General features: G+C 52.4%; 5 protein-coding genes across 5 annotated transcripts; 1 reads left to right on the top strand and 4 right to left on the bottom strand.

Moving 5' to 3' along the window:
* Positions 1-241: 241 nt before the first annotated feature.
* Positions 242-1,704, top strand: JDV02_001900 (uncharacterized protein). The gene is made up of 3 exons (XM_047982874.1): positions 242-653; positions 715-1,440; positions 1,512-1,704. Exons 1-2 carry the CDS (start codon positions 257-259, stop codon positions 990-992), a joined length of 675 nt encoding a protein of 224 aa, XP_047838844.1. The 5' UTR covers positions 242-256; the 3' UTR covers positions 993-1,440; positions 1,512-1,704.
* JDV02_001901 (uncharacterized protein) lies at positions 1,000-1,396 on the bottom strand (the record flags this gene model as incomplete). The annotated part of the gene is made up of 2 exons (XM_047982875.1): positions 1,000-1,269; positions 1,325-1,396. The coding sequence occupies 2 exons, from the start codon at positions 1,394-1,396 to the stop codon at positions 1,000-1,002; spliced, it is 342 nt and encodes a 113-aa protein (XP_047838845.1).
* A 295-nt stretch (positions 1,705-1,999) lies between the features above and the next one.
* JDV02_001902 (uncharacterized protein) lies at positions 2,000-3,015 on the bottom strand. The gene is made up of 2 exons (XM_047982876.1): positions 2,967-3,015; positions 2,000-2,917 (listed from the first exon to the last, which is right to left on the bottom strand). Exons 1-2 carry the CDS (start codon positions 2,976-2,978, stop codon positions 2,231-2,233), a joined length of 699 nt encoding a protein of 232 aa, XP_047838846.1. The 5' UTR covers positions 2,979-3,015; the 3' UTR covers positions 2,000-2,230.
* Positions 3,016-3,646: 631 nt separating this feature from the next.
* On the bottom strand, positions 3,647-4,468 carry JDV02_001903 (uncharacterized protein; the record flags this gene model as incomplete). Its single annotated transcript, XM_047982877.1, has 2 exons — positions 4,462-4,468; positions 3,647-4,408 (listed from the first exon to the last, which is right to left on the bottom strand). Exon 2 carries the CDS (start codon positions 4,169-4,171, stop codon positions 3,647-3,649), a length of 525 nt encoding a protein of 174 aa, XP_047838847.1. The 5' UTR covers positions 4,172-4,408; positions 4,462-4,468.
* Positions 4,469-8,912: 4,444 nt separating this feature from the next.
* On the bottom strand, positions 8,913-9,741 carry JDV02_001904 (uncharacterized protein; the record flags this gene model as incomplete). The annotated part of the gene is made up of 2 exons (XM_047982878.1): positions 8,913-9,342; positions 9,395-9,741. The coding sequence occupies 2 exons, from the start codon at positions 9,739-9,741 to the stop codon at positions 8,913-8,915; spliced, it is 777 nt and encodes a 258-aa protein (XP_047838848.1).
* Positions 9,742-15,065: the final 5,324 nt, after the last annotated feature.

A 15,065-nucleotide genomic window follows, 5' to 3' on the forward strand; every position in this document is an offset into this window, starting at 1 on the left:
TGGAGCAGGTCATGCCTTCAGAGGGTGGTTCAAGTTCTTGGCGAGTGGCTCTAGCACCAGGTATGATTGGCTGGCTGCAGCAACAGAGATGAGACTATTGTGGAGGGGCCAAATTTCGTCGAATTCTACCGAATTCGGTCATAATTAGCTAAATTCTGCCGAATTTTATCGCGTTCGGCTGAAATCGGCCGCGAGTGAAAAGAGACGCCCCGCACTCCTCAGCTAGTCGCAACAACCCCCTCTGCTCCAATCTCCAATGCACGCAACTGTCATGCGCCGAACACAGCCAGACTCGGTCGAGGCGGCGGTGGACAGGCTCAGGGAGGAGTCTCGCACTATCCAAAATCGTGGAGGATTGACGAGCCGACAGGTAGAGAGAGTGGACGATGCCTTCGCTCTTCTCGCAAGCGGCGAGCCTCCGCCTGGGTCCACAGGTGCAGCGAACCGATCAAAATATTTGAAGGTCTTGAAACGTGTTGAGGAGATCAACGGACTGGCATACGTGGTTTTATGCGCCGCGGGTCTCGGTAGGTCTACCATCGCGTGCATGAAAGAGAGCATGCGTGTCGGCTTGCCTATCGAGATGAAAAAGCAGAAGGACGATCTTGATCAACCTGCCCTCGAGAAGATTGCCTCCACCTACACGACGAAACGTAAGTTCCTGTGTTCTCCTTGTTCAACCTAACTCGCACACTCATCGGTCATTCCACTTAGAGCACTCAGAAGTCTCCTCGTTCGGTCACAATGCACTCTCCATGGCTGGCGAAGCATTGGAGCCAGATTATGGGCTTGCGCTGACTACAACGTCACAATACACCGGTGATGCTTATGAACTTACGTGGGACGATGCGCGGATGATTGCAAAGTCTGGGCAAGATGTTGGCAAGGTGTATCTGATTGATACATACGCAGAGACGGCTCATTCATTCGTCATAATGCCTGTATCTCTCGAAATGACGAACCATTTTGCAATGCGACGGGCAAGAGTATAGACAGTTCTTATTTCCTTTCGGCGGCACGAATATAACCAACCGTCAGAGATCCCGATGCCCTGAACCACCAGCTGCTAGTCCAGGGCACGACTATCAGATACCCAGCATCCTCCGTCGCCACAGCGCCAATGTAGTTATCGTCCTTCTCCTCGAAAATACGAATGGCGCCCTTGTCCTTTGGCATATCAACAACGATAAAAAGTGTGCTCTCGGGTGGGACTATTCGTGTCCCCTTCGGGGGAGTGGTCCCGTCGATCGCGCAATCGCCGCATTGCATCTGCGTCAACTCAGCATAATGTCTTCTAAGAACAGAGGCCTCGTGGGTGCGCTACATCGTCCTTTAAACGTTGCAACAGCTCGGTCTCGGACATCCGTTTGAGCTTTATCTTCGTAAACTCGGTCATTGTGGTCGGACCATGAGGCCGTGGGGATAGCTTGGCTTGCGAAGGTATGCAATACAGCCCCTATCAAGATTAGTCCACACTCCAACCTGCGCACATGATTGCGACCTACCTGCAGGTCGGCTACGCAGAAAGCGACTCCTGACGGTGATGGATCGAGGGTAGCAAAGCGTTCGGAAAGTCGAATCGATGGCTTGTGCCCATGGTCAAGAATGTTCTGACTGGGGTGGGGTGGACAAGGCGGGGCTTCTTAGGCACTCAAGTACATCGTCAGGTGTATCGCTGCCCAAAGAAAAGCTTCGCCAGTGAAGTAGACGTCTTGACGCGTCTAGTGAAATGGGTGCTAGGGGAATAGACTTGGTTTTGACACCGCTGAAGACAGAACAAAGGCATGTTCATGCCAGCATCGGTGCTGCAGTTTGTTGCGAAAAATTGCGCGCATGGGCGCGACTTGAGCGAAGAACGCGGGCAGACGAGTCACGTGCGCAGGCACACATGTTGCTGGCTTTTGCTCTTGTCGTGCACCCAAACAATGAATAGAGCTGATGAGTCAGCATAGCCCCACTAGTAGGGCGCATCAGGTGTCACACACTAGGGAGGAAAACCGTGGGCAAAGGAATGCTTGGATCTGCTATCTGATACTGGCATGAAACTGCTGTTATACCTGTGCCATTGACATGACTCACTGTAGGCAACAGCGTCGTGCCTGCAGGCAGCACTTGTGCAGTCTGAGCCATACCCGCTTGTTGGCCTTGACACCTGAGGCTCGTTCTTGCAACACGGAGTGAAACGCTGGGTAGGTAAGGATATAAATGAATCCATTTTTAGCTGGTAAATTTAGCAAGCAGTGCTCCTGAAGTTGACGGCATTCAACGCCGCCGAGAGATTCGGTCTGCGAAGGGCCTCGTGCTGCATGGGAATAGCGTATCCCGACTCCCACCTCCGAGTGCTCATCTCCGCCTTGTGACGCCCCTTCATTATTCCCACCAGCTCTTCAACCTGCACGGCCACCCCGTCTTTGATCTCGGCCTCGTCAACTGGCTGATATATCGTGGCCTCCTCAAAATCCACAAGCCGAAATCGACTATCGGCACAATGAAGTACGTTCAAAACAGTGATGTCCTCATGCACTACACCAGCCTGTCGAATCGCCGTCAAGAGTTCTGTGAGTTTTTCCCGCAATGCATTTTCGTCTTTCGCAAGTGAAGGGTTGTCGTGCATCATGGTACCTCCGAGGTCAGACAGCACAAGGGCCTCCTCACCGTCGATTCTGGCGAGGCCGTGGTACTGTGGTACAAAACCGCCATCCTGAAGCCCTTTTTCATTCTTGTAGAATGTCTGTTCAGTCTGAAACAATTCAGGCCTGTCGCCTTGCTTCTTGAGAATGATCTGGTCAGGTAAGCCGTGGATTGTCTCTCCAGCGAGGCTCAGCCGAATGATGTTGCTGTATGTGTGGTTTGGAAGATGAATGGGGCCGCCCCAGCCATGGAGTGTTTGCGAATTCCATTCGAACTTCAAATATTGCTAGGCCCCTTTAACATTGTTTCACCACAGGACTCCAGGTGCAGCCTACCTCACTAGCCATCACGAACAGTTAGCTAGATCAGACGAAAGATGAGAGCGAAGTTGCATGCGGACGTCAGAACGTCCACAAGCTGTTTCGCCAATTTAAATAGCAGCAGGTCACGTGTGAGGTGTCTCATTGCGTGTCTTGGCTGACAGTGTGAAAAGCCAGCTGATCAGCTATTTGCACGGAGTACCTCTGTATCTCTCAACGGTCTAGAATCTGTTACGGTTCGCCCTTCCTCGTCGATGTACCACACTCCATCGCGTTTCCACAACAAATTGCCATTCTCGTCCGCGTCCCGCTCGTATCCCTCTGGGTGTTCTTTGTGCTTCTTCCCGTCCGCATGCCACCAAAACGGCGCCCCGTCGAACCAACGGCGCTCACAGGATGTCTCGGAACCTACTATCGGAGGCGGCAGATTTTCGCACTGCAAGCGACGAAGGCCTTGCACCAGTAACCTGTAGAGCGCATCTCGGAGGGGATACCCGGCGTCTGTGTTGTGCATTTCACGGCGAGGGAACACCCAGTAGTCGACCTCGCATATCGCCAGATCTTTCAATTTCCTCGCTCGAAATTGCAGTAGTATGAGCCATTTGTGGTCGAAGCAAAAAACGTGAGGACACTCATACGCTACCGCATACCTAAGACCTTAGCTGGGGTGCTTACAGTATGGAATGTAATGAAGATCAGACATACCCTCGTAGTTCGCGGGTGAGTTTGTTCTGGCTTGGAAGTTTGTCGAAGTCCGAGGTGTACCACGCTCGAGCGTCGATGAGGTTTCGTTTATATTCCCCTATTGCAATGCGACGACCGTCCCACTCAAAAGCGCAATCGACGATCACGCCGTTCTGTGAACCAAAGGAGCGATAAATGATGCCCGGAAAGTTGACAAATTTTGACAAGACGGGGGATACAATCTCGACAAGGAAGTATCCAGCGCCATCTTCTTCACTGTCCAACACCCACCGACGCATGTTGTTGGTTCGTAAGGATACTTCCTGTCGCCGGATGGTATCGTCACTAAGCGCAGGGACGAAGAAAGACCAGTCAGGGACCAAGATGCCGCTGGCGTCCATGATGGTGTGCAATCGTGACGGGTCGGCCTTGATAGGGGCGTAGTCCCGAGCCCATCTCTTGTCAGTGGATGATCGATTCTCCAAGTTGTACACGGCATTGTAAGGATGTTCCTCGAGAATGTCAATATAAGACATGGCTGTTGGTATGTAAAAGCCTGAGAAGATAAGAGGTACGGAGGTTCAAGATACAGAGCCGGCACAGGACAAAGATATCATCTCTTTGAACGGGTTTTGGAGCCGAGAAGCTTTCTTTATAGCTCATCAACGGGAACCATGGTAATGAGACTGGCGTGCTCAGCCCGAGGACAACGGATTCCTGAGTTAAGCTTGTGGACGCCTGCATTAAGTCGAGAGCGTATTACACATAATGGTCTGTTAACGGTCAACAGCATTCTTGGCTCAGTCGGTTCACGGTTGTCAGGTACATTTACAAGGCCACAACTCGATGACGTTGCGCGCTAAATTCTGTCGATACCGAGTTCATCATGAGTGCATGTGGTAGGCCGTGATTGCGGTCGTTCCATGCAGGCCGAATTACACGCCCGAGCCCGCGCCAAGCGGCGGGCGAGGGGGTTGTAGCCTAGATCAGAGCCGCTCTGCCCGCCGACGAAACGCGGGACATCGGATGTCCTTTCAGCCTGGAAGGTCTTACCAGGCGCACATAGCTGGCTTACCCATATTGACAAGGGCCCGTCCGTTGCCACACGCGGTAGGTTCAGAGGGCACCCGCACGCTTCCCAAGCTCTCGCACTCCAGCTGTTGAGCCTTCAATGCGCCACCTCCGAGACTGTCGCTTTTCGGACATCACGGTGACTTGCGCCGTTTCACAAGCGCCAACTGATAATCAATCGAATGGGTTGTTGATTGGGTTGAAACGTGCGCGTGCGCACATCCTAGTCTCTGTTCACTGGCTGCCGATTTTAACCGAACCAGGTAAGAATCGGCAGAGTCTTGTCGATTACGAGCGAATTTTGCCAAATTCTGCCGAATGCTGCCGAATTCTACCAAATTCAACCGAAAATGGCCGAATTCGACCGCACACTTGAAAGGCCGCCGATCTTGCCGCAGCATGCCTTAAATCCTGCAGCCGAAGAAGACCCTTGATTGCACAGAGACTAACGTACGCTATGGAGGCTATATCGACGGGAACTGACTTTGCTCCCTGCATTGACTCCCCGAATTATAAACAGGTCCCTCCGGTTTGTGGCACCTTCGATTACCACCCTAAGGTTCCCAACACGTCTACTTCTTGTCAGCGTCTGATCACATACTCCGGCTTGTTCCAAGCCCCTCGGCCGTAGCCGTCCCAAGCCTTTCACAGCCAGCTCAGCCAACAAGAGTCTAGAACTCATACAGTATTATTCGAAGTATTTGTCTTGTCGCCAAAGCATTATTGACTGAATACTACATTACCACGCCCCCCGCCTGCCCGGCTCGCCACTTGCTCTAACAGCTTTATTTGCAAGTACAGCCACGGTGCATGATCCAGTGTGGATAACAGACCGACCGATCCAGACCGACCCCTTCGGTCTGTCGGTCTGGGTTCGTCGAGGCTCCCGGTCTGTCGGTCTGGGTCCGTCTGGCTTCAGCAGCCCGGTCTGTCTTGGTCTAATAGTCCGATCCCGATGTTCTACCGTATTGCCGAAAGTGACTCACTACGTGATGCCGGGACAACCTGAAAGTAGCGCTCTCCCTAAACACGAGGATTCATTACTATACTACTAAACCCCTTATAAGCCAGTGCTTTTGTAGTTGATCTGCCTCGATCACCTTTGGTGCTAGTCTATTGCGCTCGTCTATGATCATCTTCTTTGTCTAGCTAAACACCCTCTCGCATTTAGTACTTATGCTAGAAATGGAGAATAGGTCTAAAGCCATCTAATATAATACTAGATATTCTAATTAGTACTGCTTCTACTATTCTATCGGGTTGGTAACGTCGAGGTCTATAGGATAAATAGGCCGTGCCTAGAATAGGTCGAGCTCGCTAACGGCCTTAGCTATCTTGCGCTATATATTTAATAAGCGGATTGACCTTTTCTTAAAGGAACTATAATCGTCGGCGTCGGCGTTAATATTACTAGATTCATTCTCTACGAGCCCCGCTTGAGCTTACGTTTTAACTTTAGCCTATCGGGCGTATTCTTCGAATATACTCCCTATAGCCGACTGCATATCGCTATACTATTGCGGCCTATCTATCGCGATTTTCTAGTGCCGCTTAAAGTAGTTATACCTATACGATAGATATAGCGCTAGCGCCGTACGGTAGATAGGTATGCGGTCTGTTTTGATATAATAGTCTTTAAGCTTCGCCTATCTATAGTCGATTCCCGATTTAAAGTAGGACGTATCCTCGAACCGGGTTTCTTCCGTAGCCTACTTAAATTTAATAAATAAGTAGTCTATTGTCTTGAGCGTCTCCTAGACGGCGCTATAGCCGCCCTCCGCGCCTAATATGCTAGCGTTGCCCTCTATGGTCTTAGTGAGGATATAGAACGGCTTTAGGAAGTCGCAAAAGCGCTCTAGTTCGACCCAGTCCGTAGCGGTAAGGAAATCTTTCGATAGGTCACGGTAGCCAGGGTCGTATCTCGGTCTCTACTACCGAGACTAGTATAGCTCGATAGCGCTACGTAGTTCGAGTGCTAAGATAGTTAGCAAACGGCCGGAAGAAGTTAGGTTATAAAGCCAAGCGGCATACCGCGCTCGATCATTAAGTAGATAGAGTTCTAGCGCGTCTTGCTATCGATAATAATCTCTAGTATAAAAATAGCATCGTCCCCTATAAGCTCGGCCTATAGCCGCCGAAGGGCCTATCGCCGCTAGTCCGTATGGCGGATATAGGTAGTAAGGTTATAGAGTCTGCCTATAGACCCTTTCTTGGCCTAGATATCGAAACTAAATTTATCCGTTACTCTACGAAGCTCCGCCTCGAACTTATTGACGTTAGACCCGAAGATAATAGCGCGGATAACCAGGTTTATAATATAGCCTATATAGCGTAAGCGGCGACTACTAACGTCTATAGGAAACTACGAAGTAAGCGTCTCTAGGCACGTATCGTTACTCTCGGCGTTATCAAGCATAAAATATCTAAGCTTCGAGCTAATTTCGTACTGATTAATTACTTCCTTAATGTATATTGCCATATTCTCACCGGAGTATAGACCGATTAGGCGCGGTAGTCTAAGAAGGATATCTCTTTTTTTACCTTCGCTATTAACGAAGTAGCCGACGACGCCGATATAGTAAAACCCGTTAGAAGTAGTCTATAGATTAAAGCTTAGATAAACGTAGCTTTTCGCGCCTTTAACGAGACTAGAAATAATCTATTGTCGAGATTTAAAGCTTTGACGGATCCACGAACAGACCGTTACGTAATGCTCTAGAAGTAGCTAGCTTATAGGCTCCTTACCGTTCGCAATTAGCCACCGAAGCCGTTCGCTAGACGCTTGCCGGAAGGTGACGTCTTCGAGGATAATCTAGTCCACGAATCGAGCTTTCCATGACCTTTCATCAAAGAGGGACGCGAGCTGAAATCCTAGAGTAGACTATCGTAATAGAGGACGCAGGGGAGTAGACGCGGACGCAGCTACTAAGGTAAATAGGGTTATCAAACTTAGACTACCGCTACTAGATTCTATAACGTAATATTGACGGAGTAGGTATCTCGCGGTATGCGCAATCCCTGACGAGGCATATAGAGCTATCGAATAGCTTCTCTATTTATGGCAGATCTTGCATAGCCAGTATCGTATGCCCTTATGTTCTAAATTTGCGCTATGCCGATATATCCATGACTCCTTTATCTTAGCGCCGACGACCCGCCTGTAACGAGGCCTTTTCTTAGTACCTATAAGTCTTTTCCCGCCGTGCTATATATTCTCCCAATCGATATCGAACTCGCATTATGAAGCATCGTCTAACGGAGCCTCCGGGGTAGTACCAGTTAAAGTTGCCGGTAGGTAAGATGCAAAAGACTGCGGCGCAGGCGACACAGGGCTGAGAGACCCGGCAGGCGATATCGTGGCGCGGATGTGAGTTCGGATGTACGAGTACGACGCGAACGATGCAATGATTTTTCTAGCAAATGCAGACACGACAGGTTTCGTAAACAAAGCCTTCCGCTATGACCGAGGGCCGCGGGCCATTGGTAAGACTGAGATATATGCCTATTTGGGCCAACTCAGACCGACTCAGACCACCCTAGACCGACCGGGCTGCCCGGTCTGTCGGTCTGATGAGAATGGCCGGTCTGTCGGTCTGCGGTCTGCCAGACGGACTCAATCGGTCTGTCAGACGGTCGGTCTGTTATCCACACTGGGTGCATCCAGCTCTTCTCAATGACACCATGAGATCTCGGCCCAGCCGCCTCCCTGACTGCAGTCCTGCCACTCCTTGCTGTTCTTGGTTCCAGCGTCGCCAGACGTTGTGCCCATCGTGGGGCGGTAGGCAAACCTGCGCCACCAACGGCGCTCCAACGCTGGCAGATTCCCCTGCTTGAACCCTACATCGACTGCTCCGCTTTCACACTCTTCATAGAGACCAATACGCGACCCTTCCCGTATGCCCGAGCCACTTGTGACTTCCGAGGAAACCACCGGATCTGTGGCAAGCTGCCGGGCCGCCGGGCGTTTGCTCATCGGTCTCTCCAGCTCCAGCCCTGACGTTCAGCAAAGATAGCACAGGCCATAAGGTGAAAATGAGACTAGTAGCACCATCCCTGAGTGGTCAACCACAGGAGTCGATCATGTTCCTGCGGTCACGGGCGACTTCTCCTTTTCGCAGCCATGACAAGTTCTCCTTAATGAAACTGCATGTGGTAGTGCCGCAAATGCATAGACAAGCAGGCGTAGCATCGGTAGGGAACTCGATGTCAGCAATCACATTCGGTGTTCTGGTACATTACGTTAAGGCGGCCATCGCAGCCTATTGGCGGAGGCTGGCTGTACGGAGGCGGTGATGGCTGCAACTTCTCGGCGTCCAGGTCACCGAGTACTTGCAGGACGTCACAGGGACTGCTCCACCAGTTCGGGATGTTCGAGGCAGAACCAGGCTCGATCCAGGAGAAGACATAATCCGGCCGATCGGGGAACGTGAAAAGTTCGTTAAACGATCGATGCTGGTGCTTGCTTAGCATCTTGTAGGGTATCATCTCGATGGCCAGCTCTTCTGGTGGCAGACCCCAGTGAACGATGACCCGTACCACATGGGATAAGTTGTTGAGCTCCTCTTGCATGTTTGGATGGCAGCATTCCATGTGGGTAATAAATGCGGTGACCTGGTCATTCTTGAGGTCGTTTATGCTTGTCTGCGTTAAGAGCCAGGATGAAGAAGGAGGCGGTTGCTGGGACTTACTCGCCGCATCCGAAGCCAGGATAGACTAGGATGCCGTAGCCAAACCGTCGGACGAGCTCGAGTAACCTCTGGCCCAGACGAAGTCGATAGTACATGGACCTTCGTCGCTTTACCTTCATCTCCTCCAGCTCCGCTGCTGTCTTGTCCGCCGATCCCAAATTCATCGTGCCAGGAAAGAGCAGGTCGATGGTCTGATCTCGCAGTTCGTCAAGCGAGCCATCTGCTTGGGCGGCAACATGTTGGCGATCAAACTCGTCTGTCACGAGCACAAGGTACAAGTTCTCCGCCACTGTGCCGAATACTTTATGTGACTTTGCCGTTATGCGTACTCGGTGATAATACTCCATGCTTTGCCACAGGAAGTCTAAGGGCGAGTCAGCAGGACCATGTAGAAGTGGTTTGGCAACCTCTCTCGCATAGAGGCATAATTGCCAAGCATTCTGGAGGTGGAATAGGCTTCTTTTCTTCGTCGCGGTCAACCAAATGCCACTGAGTCGCGGTTCTGTACCAGCTTGACGCGCCATGCTGTCGAGCGAGACGACGGTGTAACGGGCGGCGGGACGAGTGGGCTTGCTTCCTGCAGGCGAGATGTTGGATGCAATCACAGGCACACGCCCCGACGCTGAAGATGGAGAGCCCGAGGGCATATATTGCATTGCAGAAGCCGGTTAAGCGTTACTAGTAACAGCCATCCCTCTTGGAGTCGTGGTTCGACGTCGTCGTGAGGCGCTAGTTTGCATCATGTCGCTTCGCCGGCGTTTCATCGGTGGGCAGGGCGATGATTCGCTTACCGAGTCAACCACTGTGGTTGCTGGGTTAAGCTTATCATCACCCAGGTGTGGACAGGGCTCTTCTGTGAGCGCTCTAGCGCCCGTAAGAGTCAGACTCGGCGAACGCATTTGTCTACCATATGAGGCATCCTCGAGCGCGGCAGTTCTTCTAGCTAAACGTTAGCACCAGTACATTAGGGGACACCGATAGGCTATCAAACGCTACTTCGTCTGTCGAGTGCTTGAGTCATGTCTTTGGCATGTCAAAATCAAGTGGAACAGAGTCAGTAGACATTATTCCTCCCGTACAGTGAATGTGAGGAAGAGTAAGGTGGTAGGTTGCATTCCAAGCGTGTCAGCGGATGTTCGACCACGTCTAATGCGTGGAGAAGTTTAGAATCACGTGAGGTGACGTAATCGCGTGGAACTGCAGTCTCCTTCCTGGCGCTTGTATCGACCCGCGGTGGCGCTGCCGATCTGGACACCATCAACCTCGATCTCTGGTTGGCGTCACGCCACACCCATCGACAGTGGGGCGACCTGACACCGGGACAGCCACGACACCTCAATTATAGCCACTTTCTCAATCCTCCTCACATCGCGCACCGTCGTGTGATGCCATATAGGCTCGCCACATCATGATACCAATCAACTCTTTCACAGGATCTGTTGTCCAAGGTAGCTGCAGTAGTGGGTGCTGTGTAATGTCAGGACCTATGTGCTTTTTGTGCACGGGTGCAACTATGTACCTTGACAAGGCTCTTCGTCGAGACAGCAGAGGTCAAGTCGCACCAGAGTCCACGACCCTCAACCTCTCTGGCCATATGTCTAATATTGCAACTCCATCGTTGAAACGCCAAGGGAACATGATGTGGTGAGTGAAAGACATCAGACCATCCAAGACGGGATAGATTGTACCGATGTCGCACCATTCCTGGCCGCCTGCACGCACACTAGAAGAGTCACGGTACTTACAACACATCATAGGCGACATGCGGATCTTTATGTTGCCAGCCAAGTCGGCCAGCACTTGAGCGCTGCTGCCTCCCATGGCATAGCTGACCACGTCGCGGCGTTTGGCGATGCCGCAGTGCGCCCCCACTCACATAGTGTCTGGGTACGTAATTGAATCCACAATTAGGAGTTCGGGGGGTGCTCCGGACGTGAGCTCGATTCTAAGATTAGAAGCCCTGAGGAGTGCCTTGGGCGTCTTTTGGCGGCAAACGACTGGCCAAGATTGCCGCCGTGCTGGGGGGCGGGGAGGCGGGCATGCGGGTGCAAAAAAAAAAAAGCGCCGCCTATACAAGCCCAAGTGGTGCGCGAGTGATCGTCAGGGGGGTTCAAAACCGGCGCTTTTTTTGGCACCCGCATGGCGGGGTTGCAGGGCGACCAACATAAAAAACGTTCCTTTGGTGCATGAGCGTTCCGGGCCAGCCAACCAAACCCAACTAAGCTTTACAATCGGCCGTGACTGGCACCCACCCTGTCCAACCATGCTCGAGACGCCCTTCCTCTTAATCGCCCGTGACCCGGTTTGGCTATGGCCACTCGATATTCATCGGAGACTCGATGTCAGTCAGAGCTCTCTCAGACCGTGCGGCTATACAAATACTTTACGGTGTTCCTATCAAAGAAAGACCAGACGTGCTCATCTCGCGCACCCGCCGACAGGCACTCGCCGCTCTCCTTGCCACTGCGGCAAATCACCCAACGAACCTAGCCAAAACGCAGGACCAGGTTGGCGTGCCAGGGAGTTCGAGGGCACACAGTTACCCTTTTCTGATTGGGCATATCAAAAGTATTGTCCAGATGCACGGTGTGGGTACCAGCATAACTGGCGGCACGATGCAAAGAATGGGTGCCAGAGCAGTCGTGCACAAACAATGGTGAGAATTATGCAGCCCCTTCCTCCACAATCACATGTGCCGCCTCGACTCTATCCCCTTCGACTGGATTCTTTTTGGTGATTTGGTTGCGCGTTGCTTTATCTCTGCTGTTTCTGTGTTTTCCTTTTAACTAATACTCTACTCTCAGCCACAATAATGGCCATCACTGACGGGGCAGATTAGTCAAGGGTAGCGCCTCCATACGAGCGCCCAACGAAGACCCGACTGCTCTTAGACTGCTACGACAGCGACGGCAGCGACAGCGGCATCGACACCAACGGCCGACAACACAACAACGCAGACCCGGGGCATGGTTACCCATATGCGGGCGATATCCCCGCCAATGAAGGGCAACCATCTAGGGATTCAGCCTCGCCAGAGTCGGAAGGCTCCCGCGGGAGCGAAAGGCTCGCTCCTCACTCTGGCAGGAAGCGCAAAGTGCCCAGTAGTGGCCAATCTCACAGTGACAGCACGGCAGACTCAGATGTGCCCGCTCAGCGCAAGGCGGCCGATGAACCAGATCGCGTGATATTGGCTGGCAGTGGACGACGCAATAACTACCCGGGACTATCCCTTGCGAGGCTACCTGAGGACTTGCAGTGCATCAGGGAATACCGTACGTCCGCATTTGACAAAGACGACACGCCGTATTTTGAGCTTGAGTGTCTTATGCAGACCGGCCAGTGGTATTGGATCGCCGAGTCCGACGTCCAGAGGTCTGTCCCGTCCGCCGTCGGTACGTTCTGGGGCTGCGGGCCGGAGAACTGGATAGCCCCAAAAGCCGGAGAAAAAGAAACCGGACGAGCGGTCTGGAAGCGACCGCTTGCAACGGATAGTGACGGTGTTCCGGACGCACTTTTGATTATGGGCCGAAAGACTACTCGGAGCGGCCAAACCCAGTTTCCCATGCAAAAGGTTGGATATCCCGCAACACAGCCGACATGGCACGATGAGAATATGGTGAAAGAAAAGTGGACTCATGAGTATGGGAGATACCAGTTACATCACGCCGACTATCGTGACCTAATGAACGGAGAAGAGCCCCAGTTTGGTGCAATCGTTGGCCATCGGCTGAACGGGGAGAATGGCTCCCAAAAACGGATCCAGTTCTCCTGCCAGTGGACAAATGACACCGAAACTTGGGAAGCCGAAGACGAGGTGCAGAGGAAGTATAACGCCGCTGTTCTGACGTATTGGCAAAGTGACGTAAAGGCTCGTCGCGCCTGCAAAGTTCCGGACCAGCGCCTACGAATCTTAGGGCACGAAAAATCCCGGACGAAGCTTCTCTTGAAGGTCCAGATGGTGGGTAGATCTTCTTGCGATGTCTGTGCGGCTTGTGGGAAGCTTCCGTGTCAGGAGAGTTCTACTTGCACGCCCAACGTTCCCCTAGAGCCAGTTGGGAGACTCTTGTTGAAGTGGCCAGAAACGACGGAGAAGTACTTGGAAGATCAGGATCTGACGTGCTACAACACAAAGTCCAGACTCAAACGGCGATCGGGGAGGCTGCAACGTCGCAGAGATTGAGGCTTGTGTGCACCTTGACCCCAACAATAGATAGCATGACGTTCGAAGGAAACCGGTTCTTGCTGCTCGACACCGACGGACAACGAGGTGTTGCGCAACATGCCCATTCTGCTGGAGCACTGTGCCAACAACCTGCTCGTCCTGGTTGAGTACGCCCCGTGGCGCGGGCCGTCCTCTCCGACCCCGGGTCCGGATGGCCGGCGGATATCTGCCTTTCCGAAGTAGCAACTCCACTCGATAAGGAAGGTACCACAATATCATCAGTTGTTTGCAACGCGACGCCTACCGTGTCCCTAGCGGCGCCATTTTCCAAGGTGATGAGGGTTGAATTCGATGGTGACACCGTTGGCGCAGTACTCTCGAGTGGGTGTGGATTGCTGTGATTAGGTCCGCGTGCACAGATGGGTGTCGCGGCAATTCGACTGGCAGTCTCACGTCCCGGCGCTGTGCCGTTGCCGCTCTACTGCTGCCACTCTGTTGTTGGGGTTGCGGAAGCGCGCCGTGCTGACGCTATCCACGTCCACCGAGAGAGTGACGCCCTGACCTCGGGTTGTTGCCCTTGGCTATGGCCGTGGTGTAGTTTGGTGGCTGAGAAATGTTTGCGAAGGTGACTACGATCCGTCCCATGGGTCGGGGATTTTCCGAAGCAATTACACGGGAGGGAGGACGCGAAACGTTTGCCCGTGACGGAAGTAATGCTGCTTCTGGCCTTTATACGAAGGCACTCCCTAGTAACTAAAGAACAGGCCATAAAATGGCCAGTGGCGTGCTGAATGATGAGACAATGTCCTAACTCTCATCCGCAGCATAACTTTGACGACTGCTCTGCGTCGTTACACTGCCGATGGTTGACGGTGATACTGACCTATAGTGCGCAACAATTTGCATTAGGTTCCACCCCGCTAGTTCTTGGTATACGAGGTTGTCCTCCAGGATGCTTTCCATCGATATACGTGGTATGCCGCTCTCCACGCCCGTTTCGAGCCGGGTGTCGCCAATTGTCGCCAGCGCCTCTTCGACAGTGCGTTGAATACAAATCTTGTCGTCTTCTAGTCGCATAACCGCGGCTGTAGTATCGCGCTGCAGCCTACGTAGGGTCGCTATAGTGCTCTGTGGTGCAATCAAGACCTCGGCAAGCACACGGGCATCGTTTAAGAGACGACACAGAAGCGTCGCACTGATGCGAACGCGATAGACCACAGCACAACCAATGGCGGTCATGGAGGCAAGTAGCCGGTAAAATTCGAGATCAGCGGGATCTTGTCCCAGGGTGTCATGTTCCGAGCAGAGCAGTTCCGCCCACACGATCAGATCGACAGACTCAGGGCAGCTCCACCCATGGCTTTGCAAAATACCGGCAAAATGGCGTCTGCCAAAATCGAAGCACGCGCCTTCCAGGAGTGTTTGGACTTCTTTGATGATGAAATATGACGCCTCGAACGGCAGGTAGAGAGGGAATAAATTTTTCACCACGGATGGGGCAGAATCGTT

The sequence above is a fragment of the Purpureocillium takamizusanense genome, chromosome 2, assembly GCF_022605165.1.
Source record: "Purpureocillium takamizusanense chromosome 2, complete sequence".
In the NCBI taxonomy this organism is placed as follows: Eukaryota; Fungi; Ascomycota; class Sordariomycetes; order Hypocreales; family Ophiocordycipitaceae; genus Purpureocillium; species Purpureocillium takamizusanense.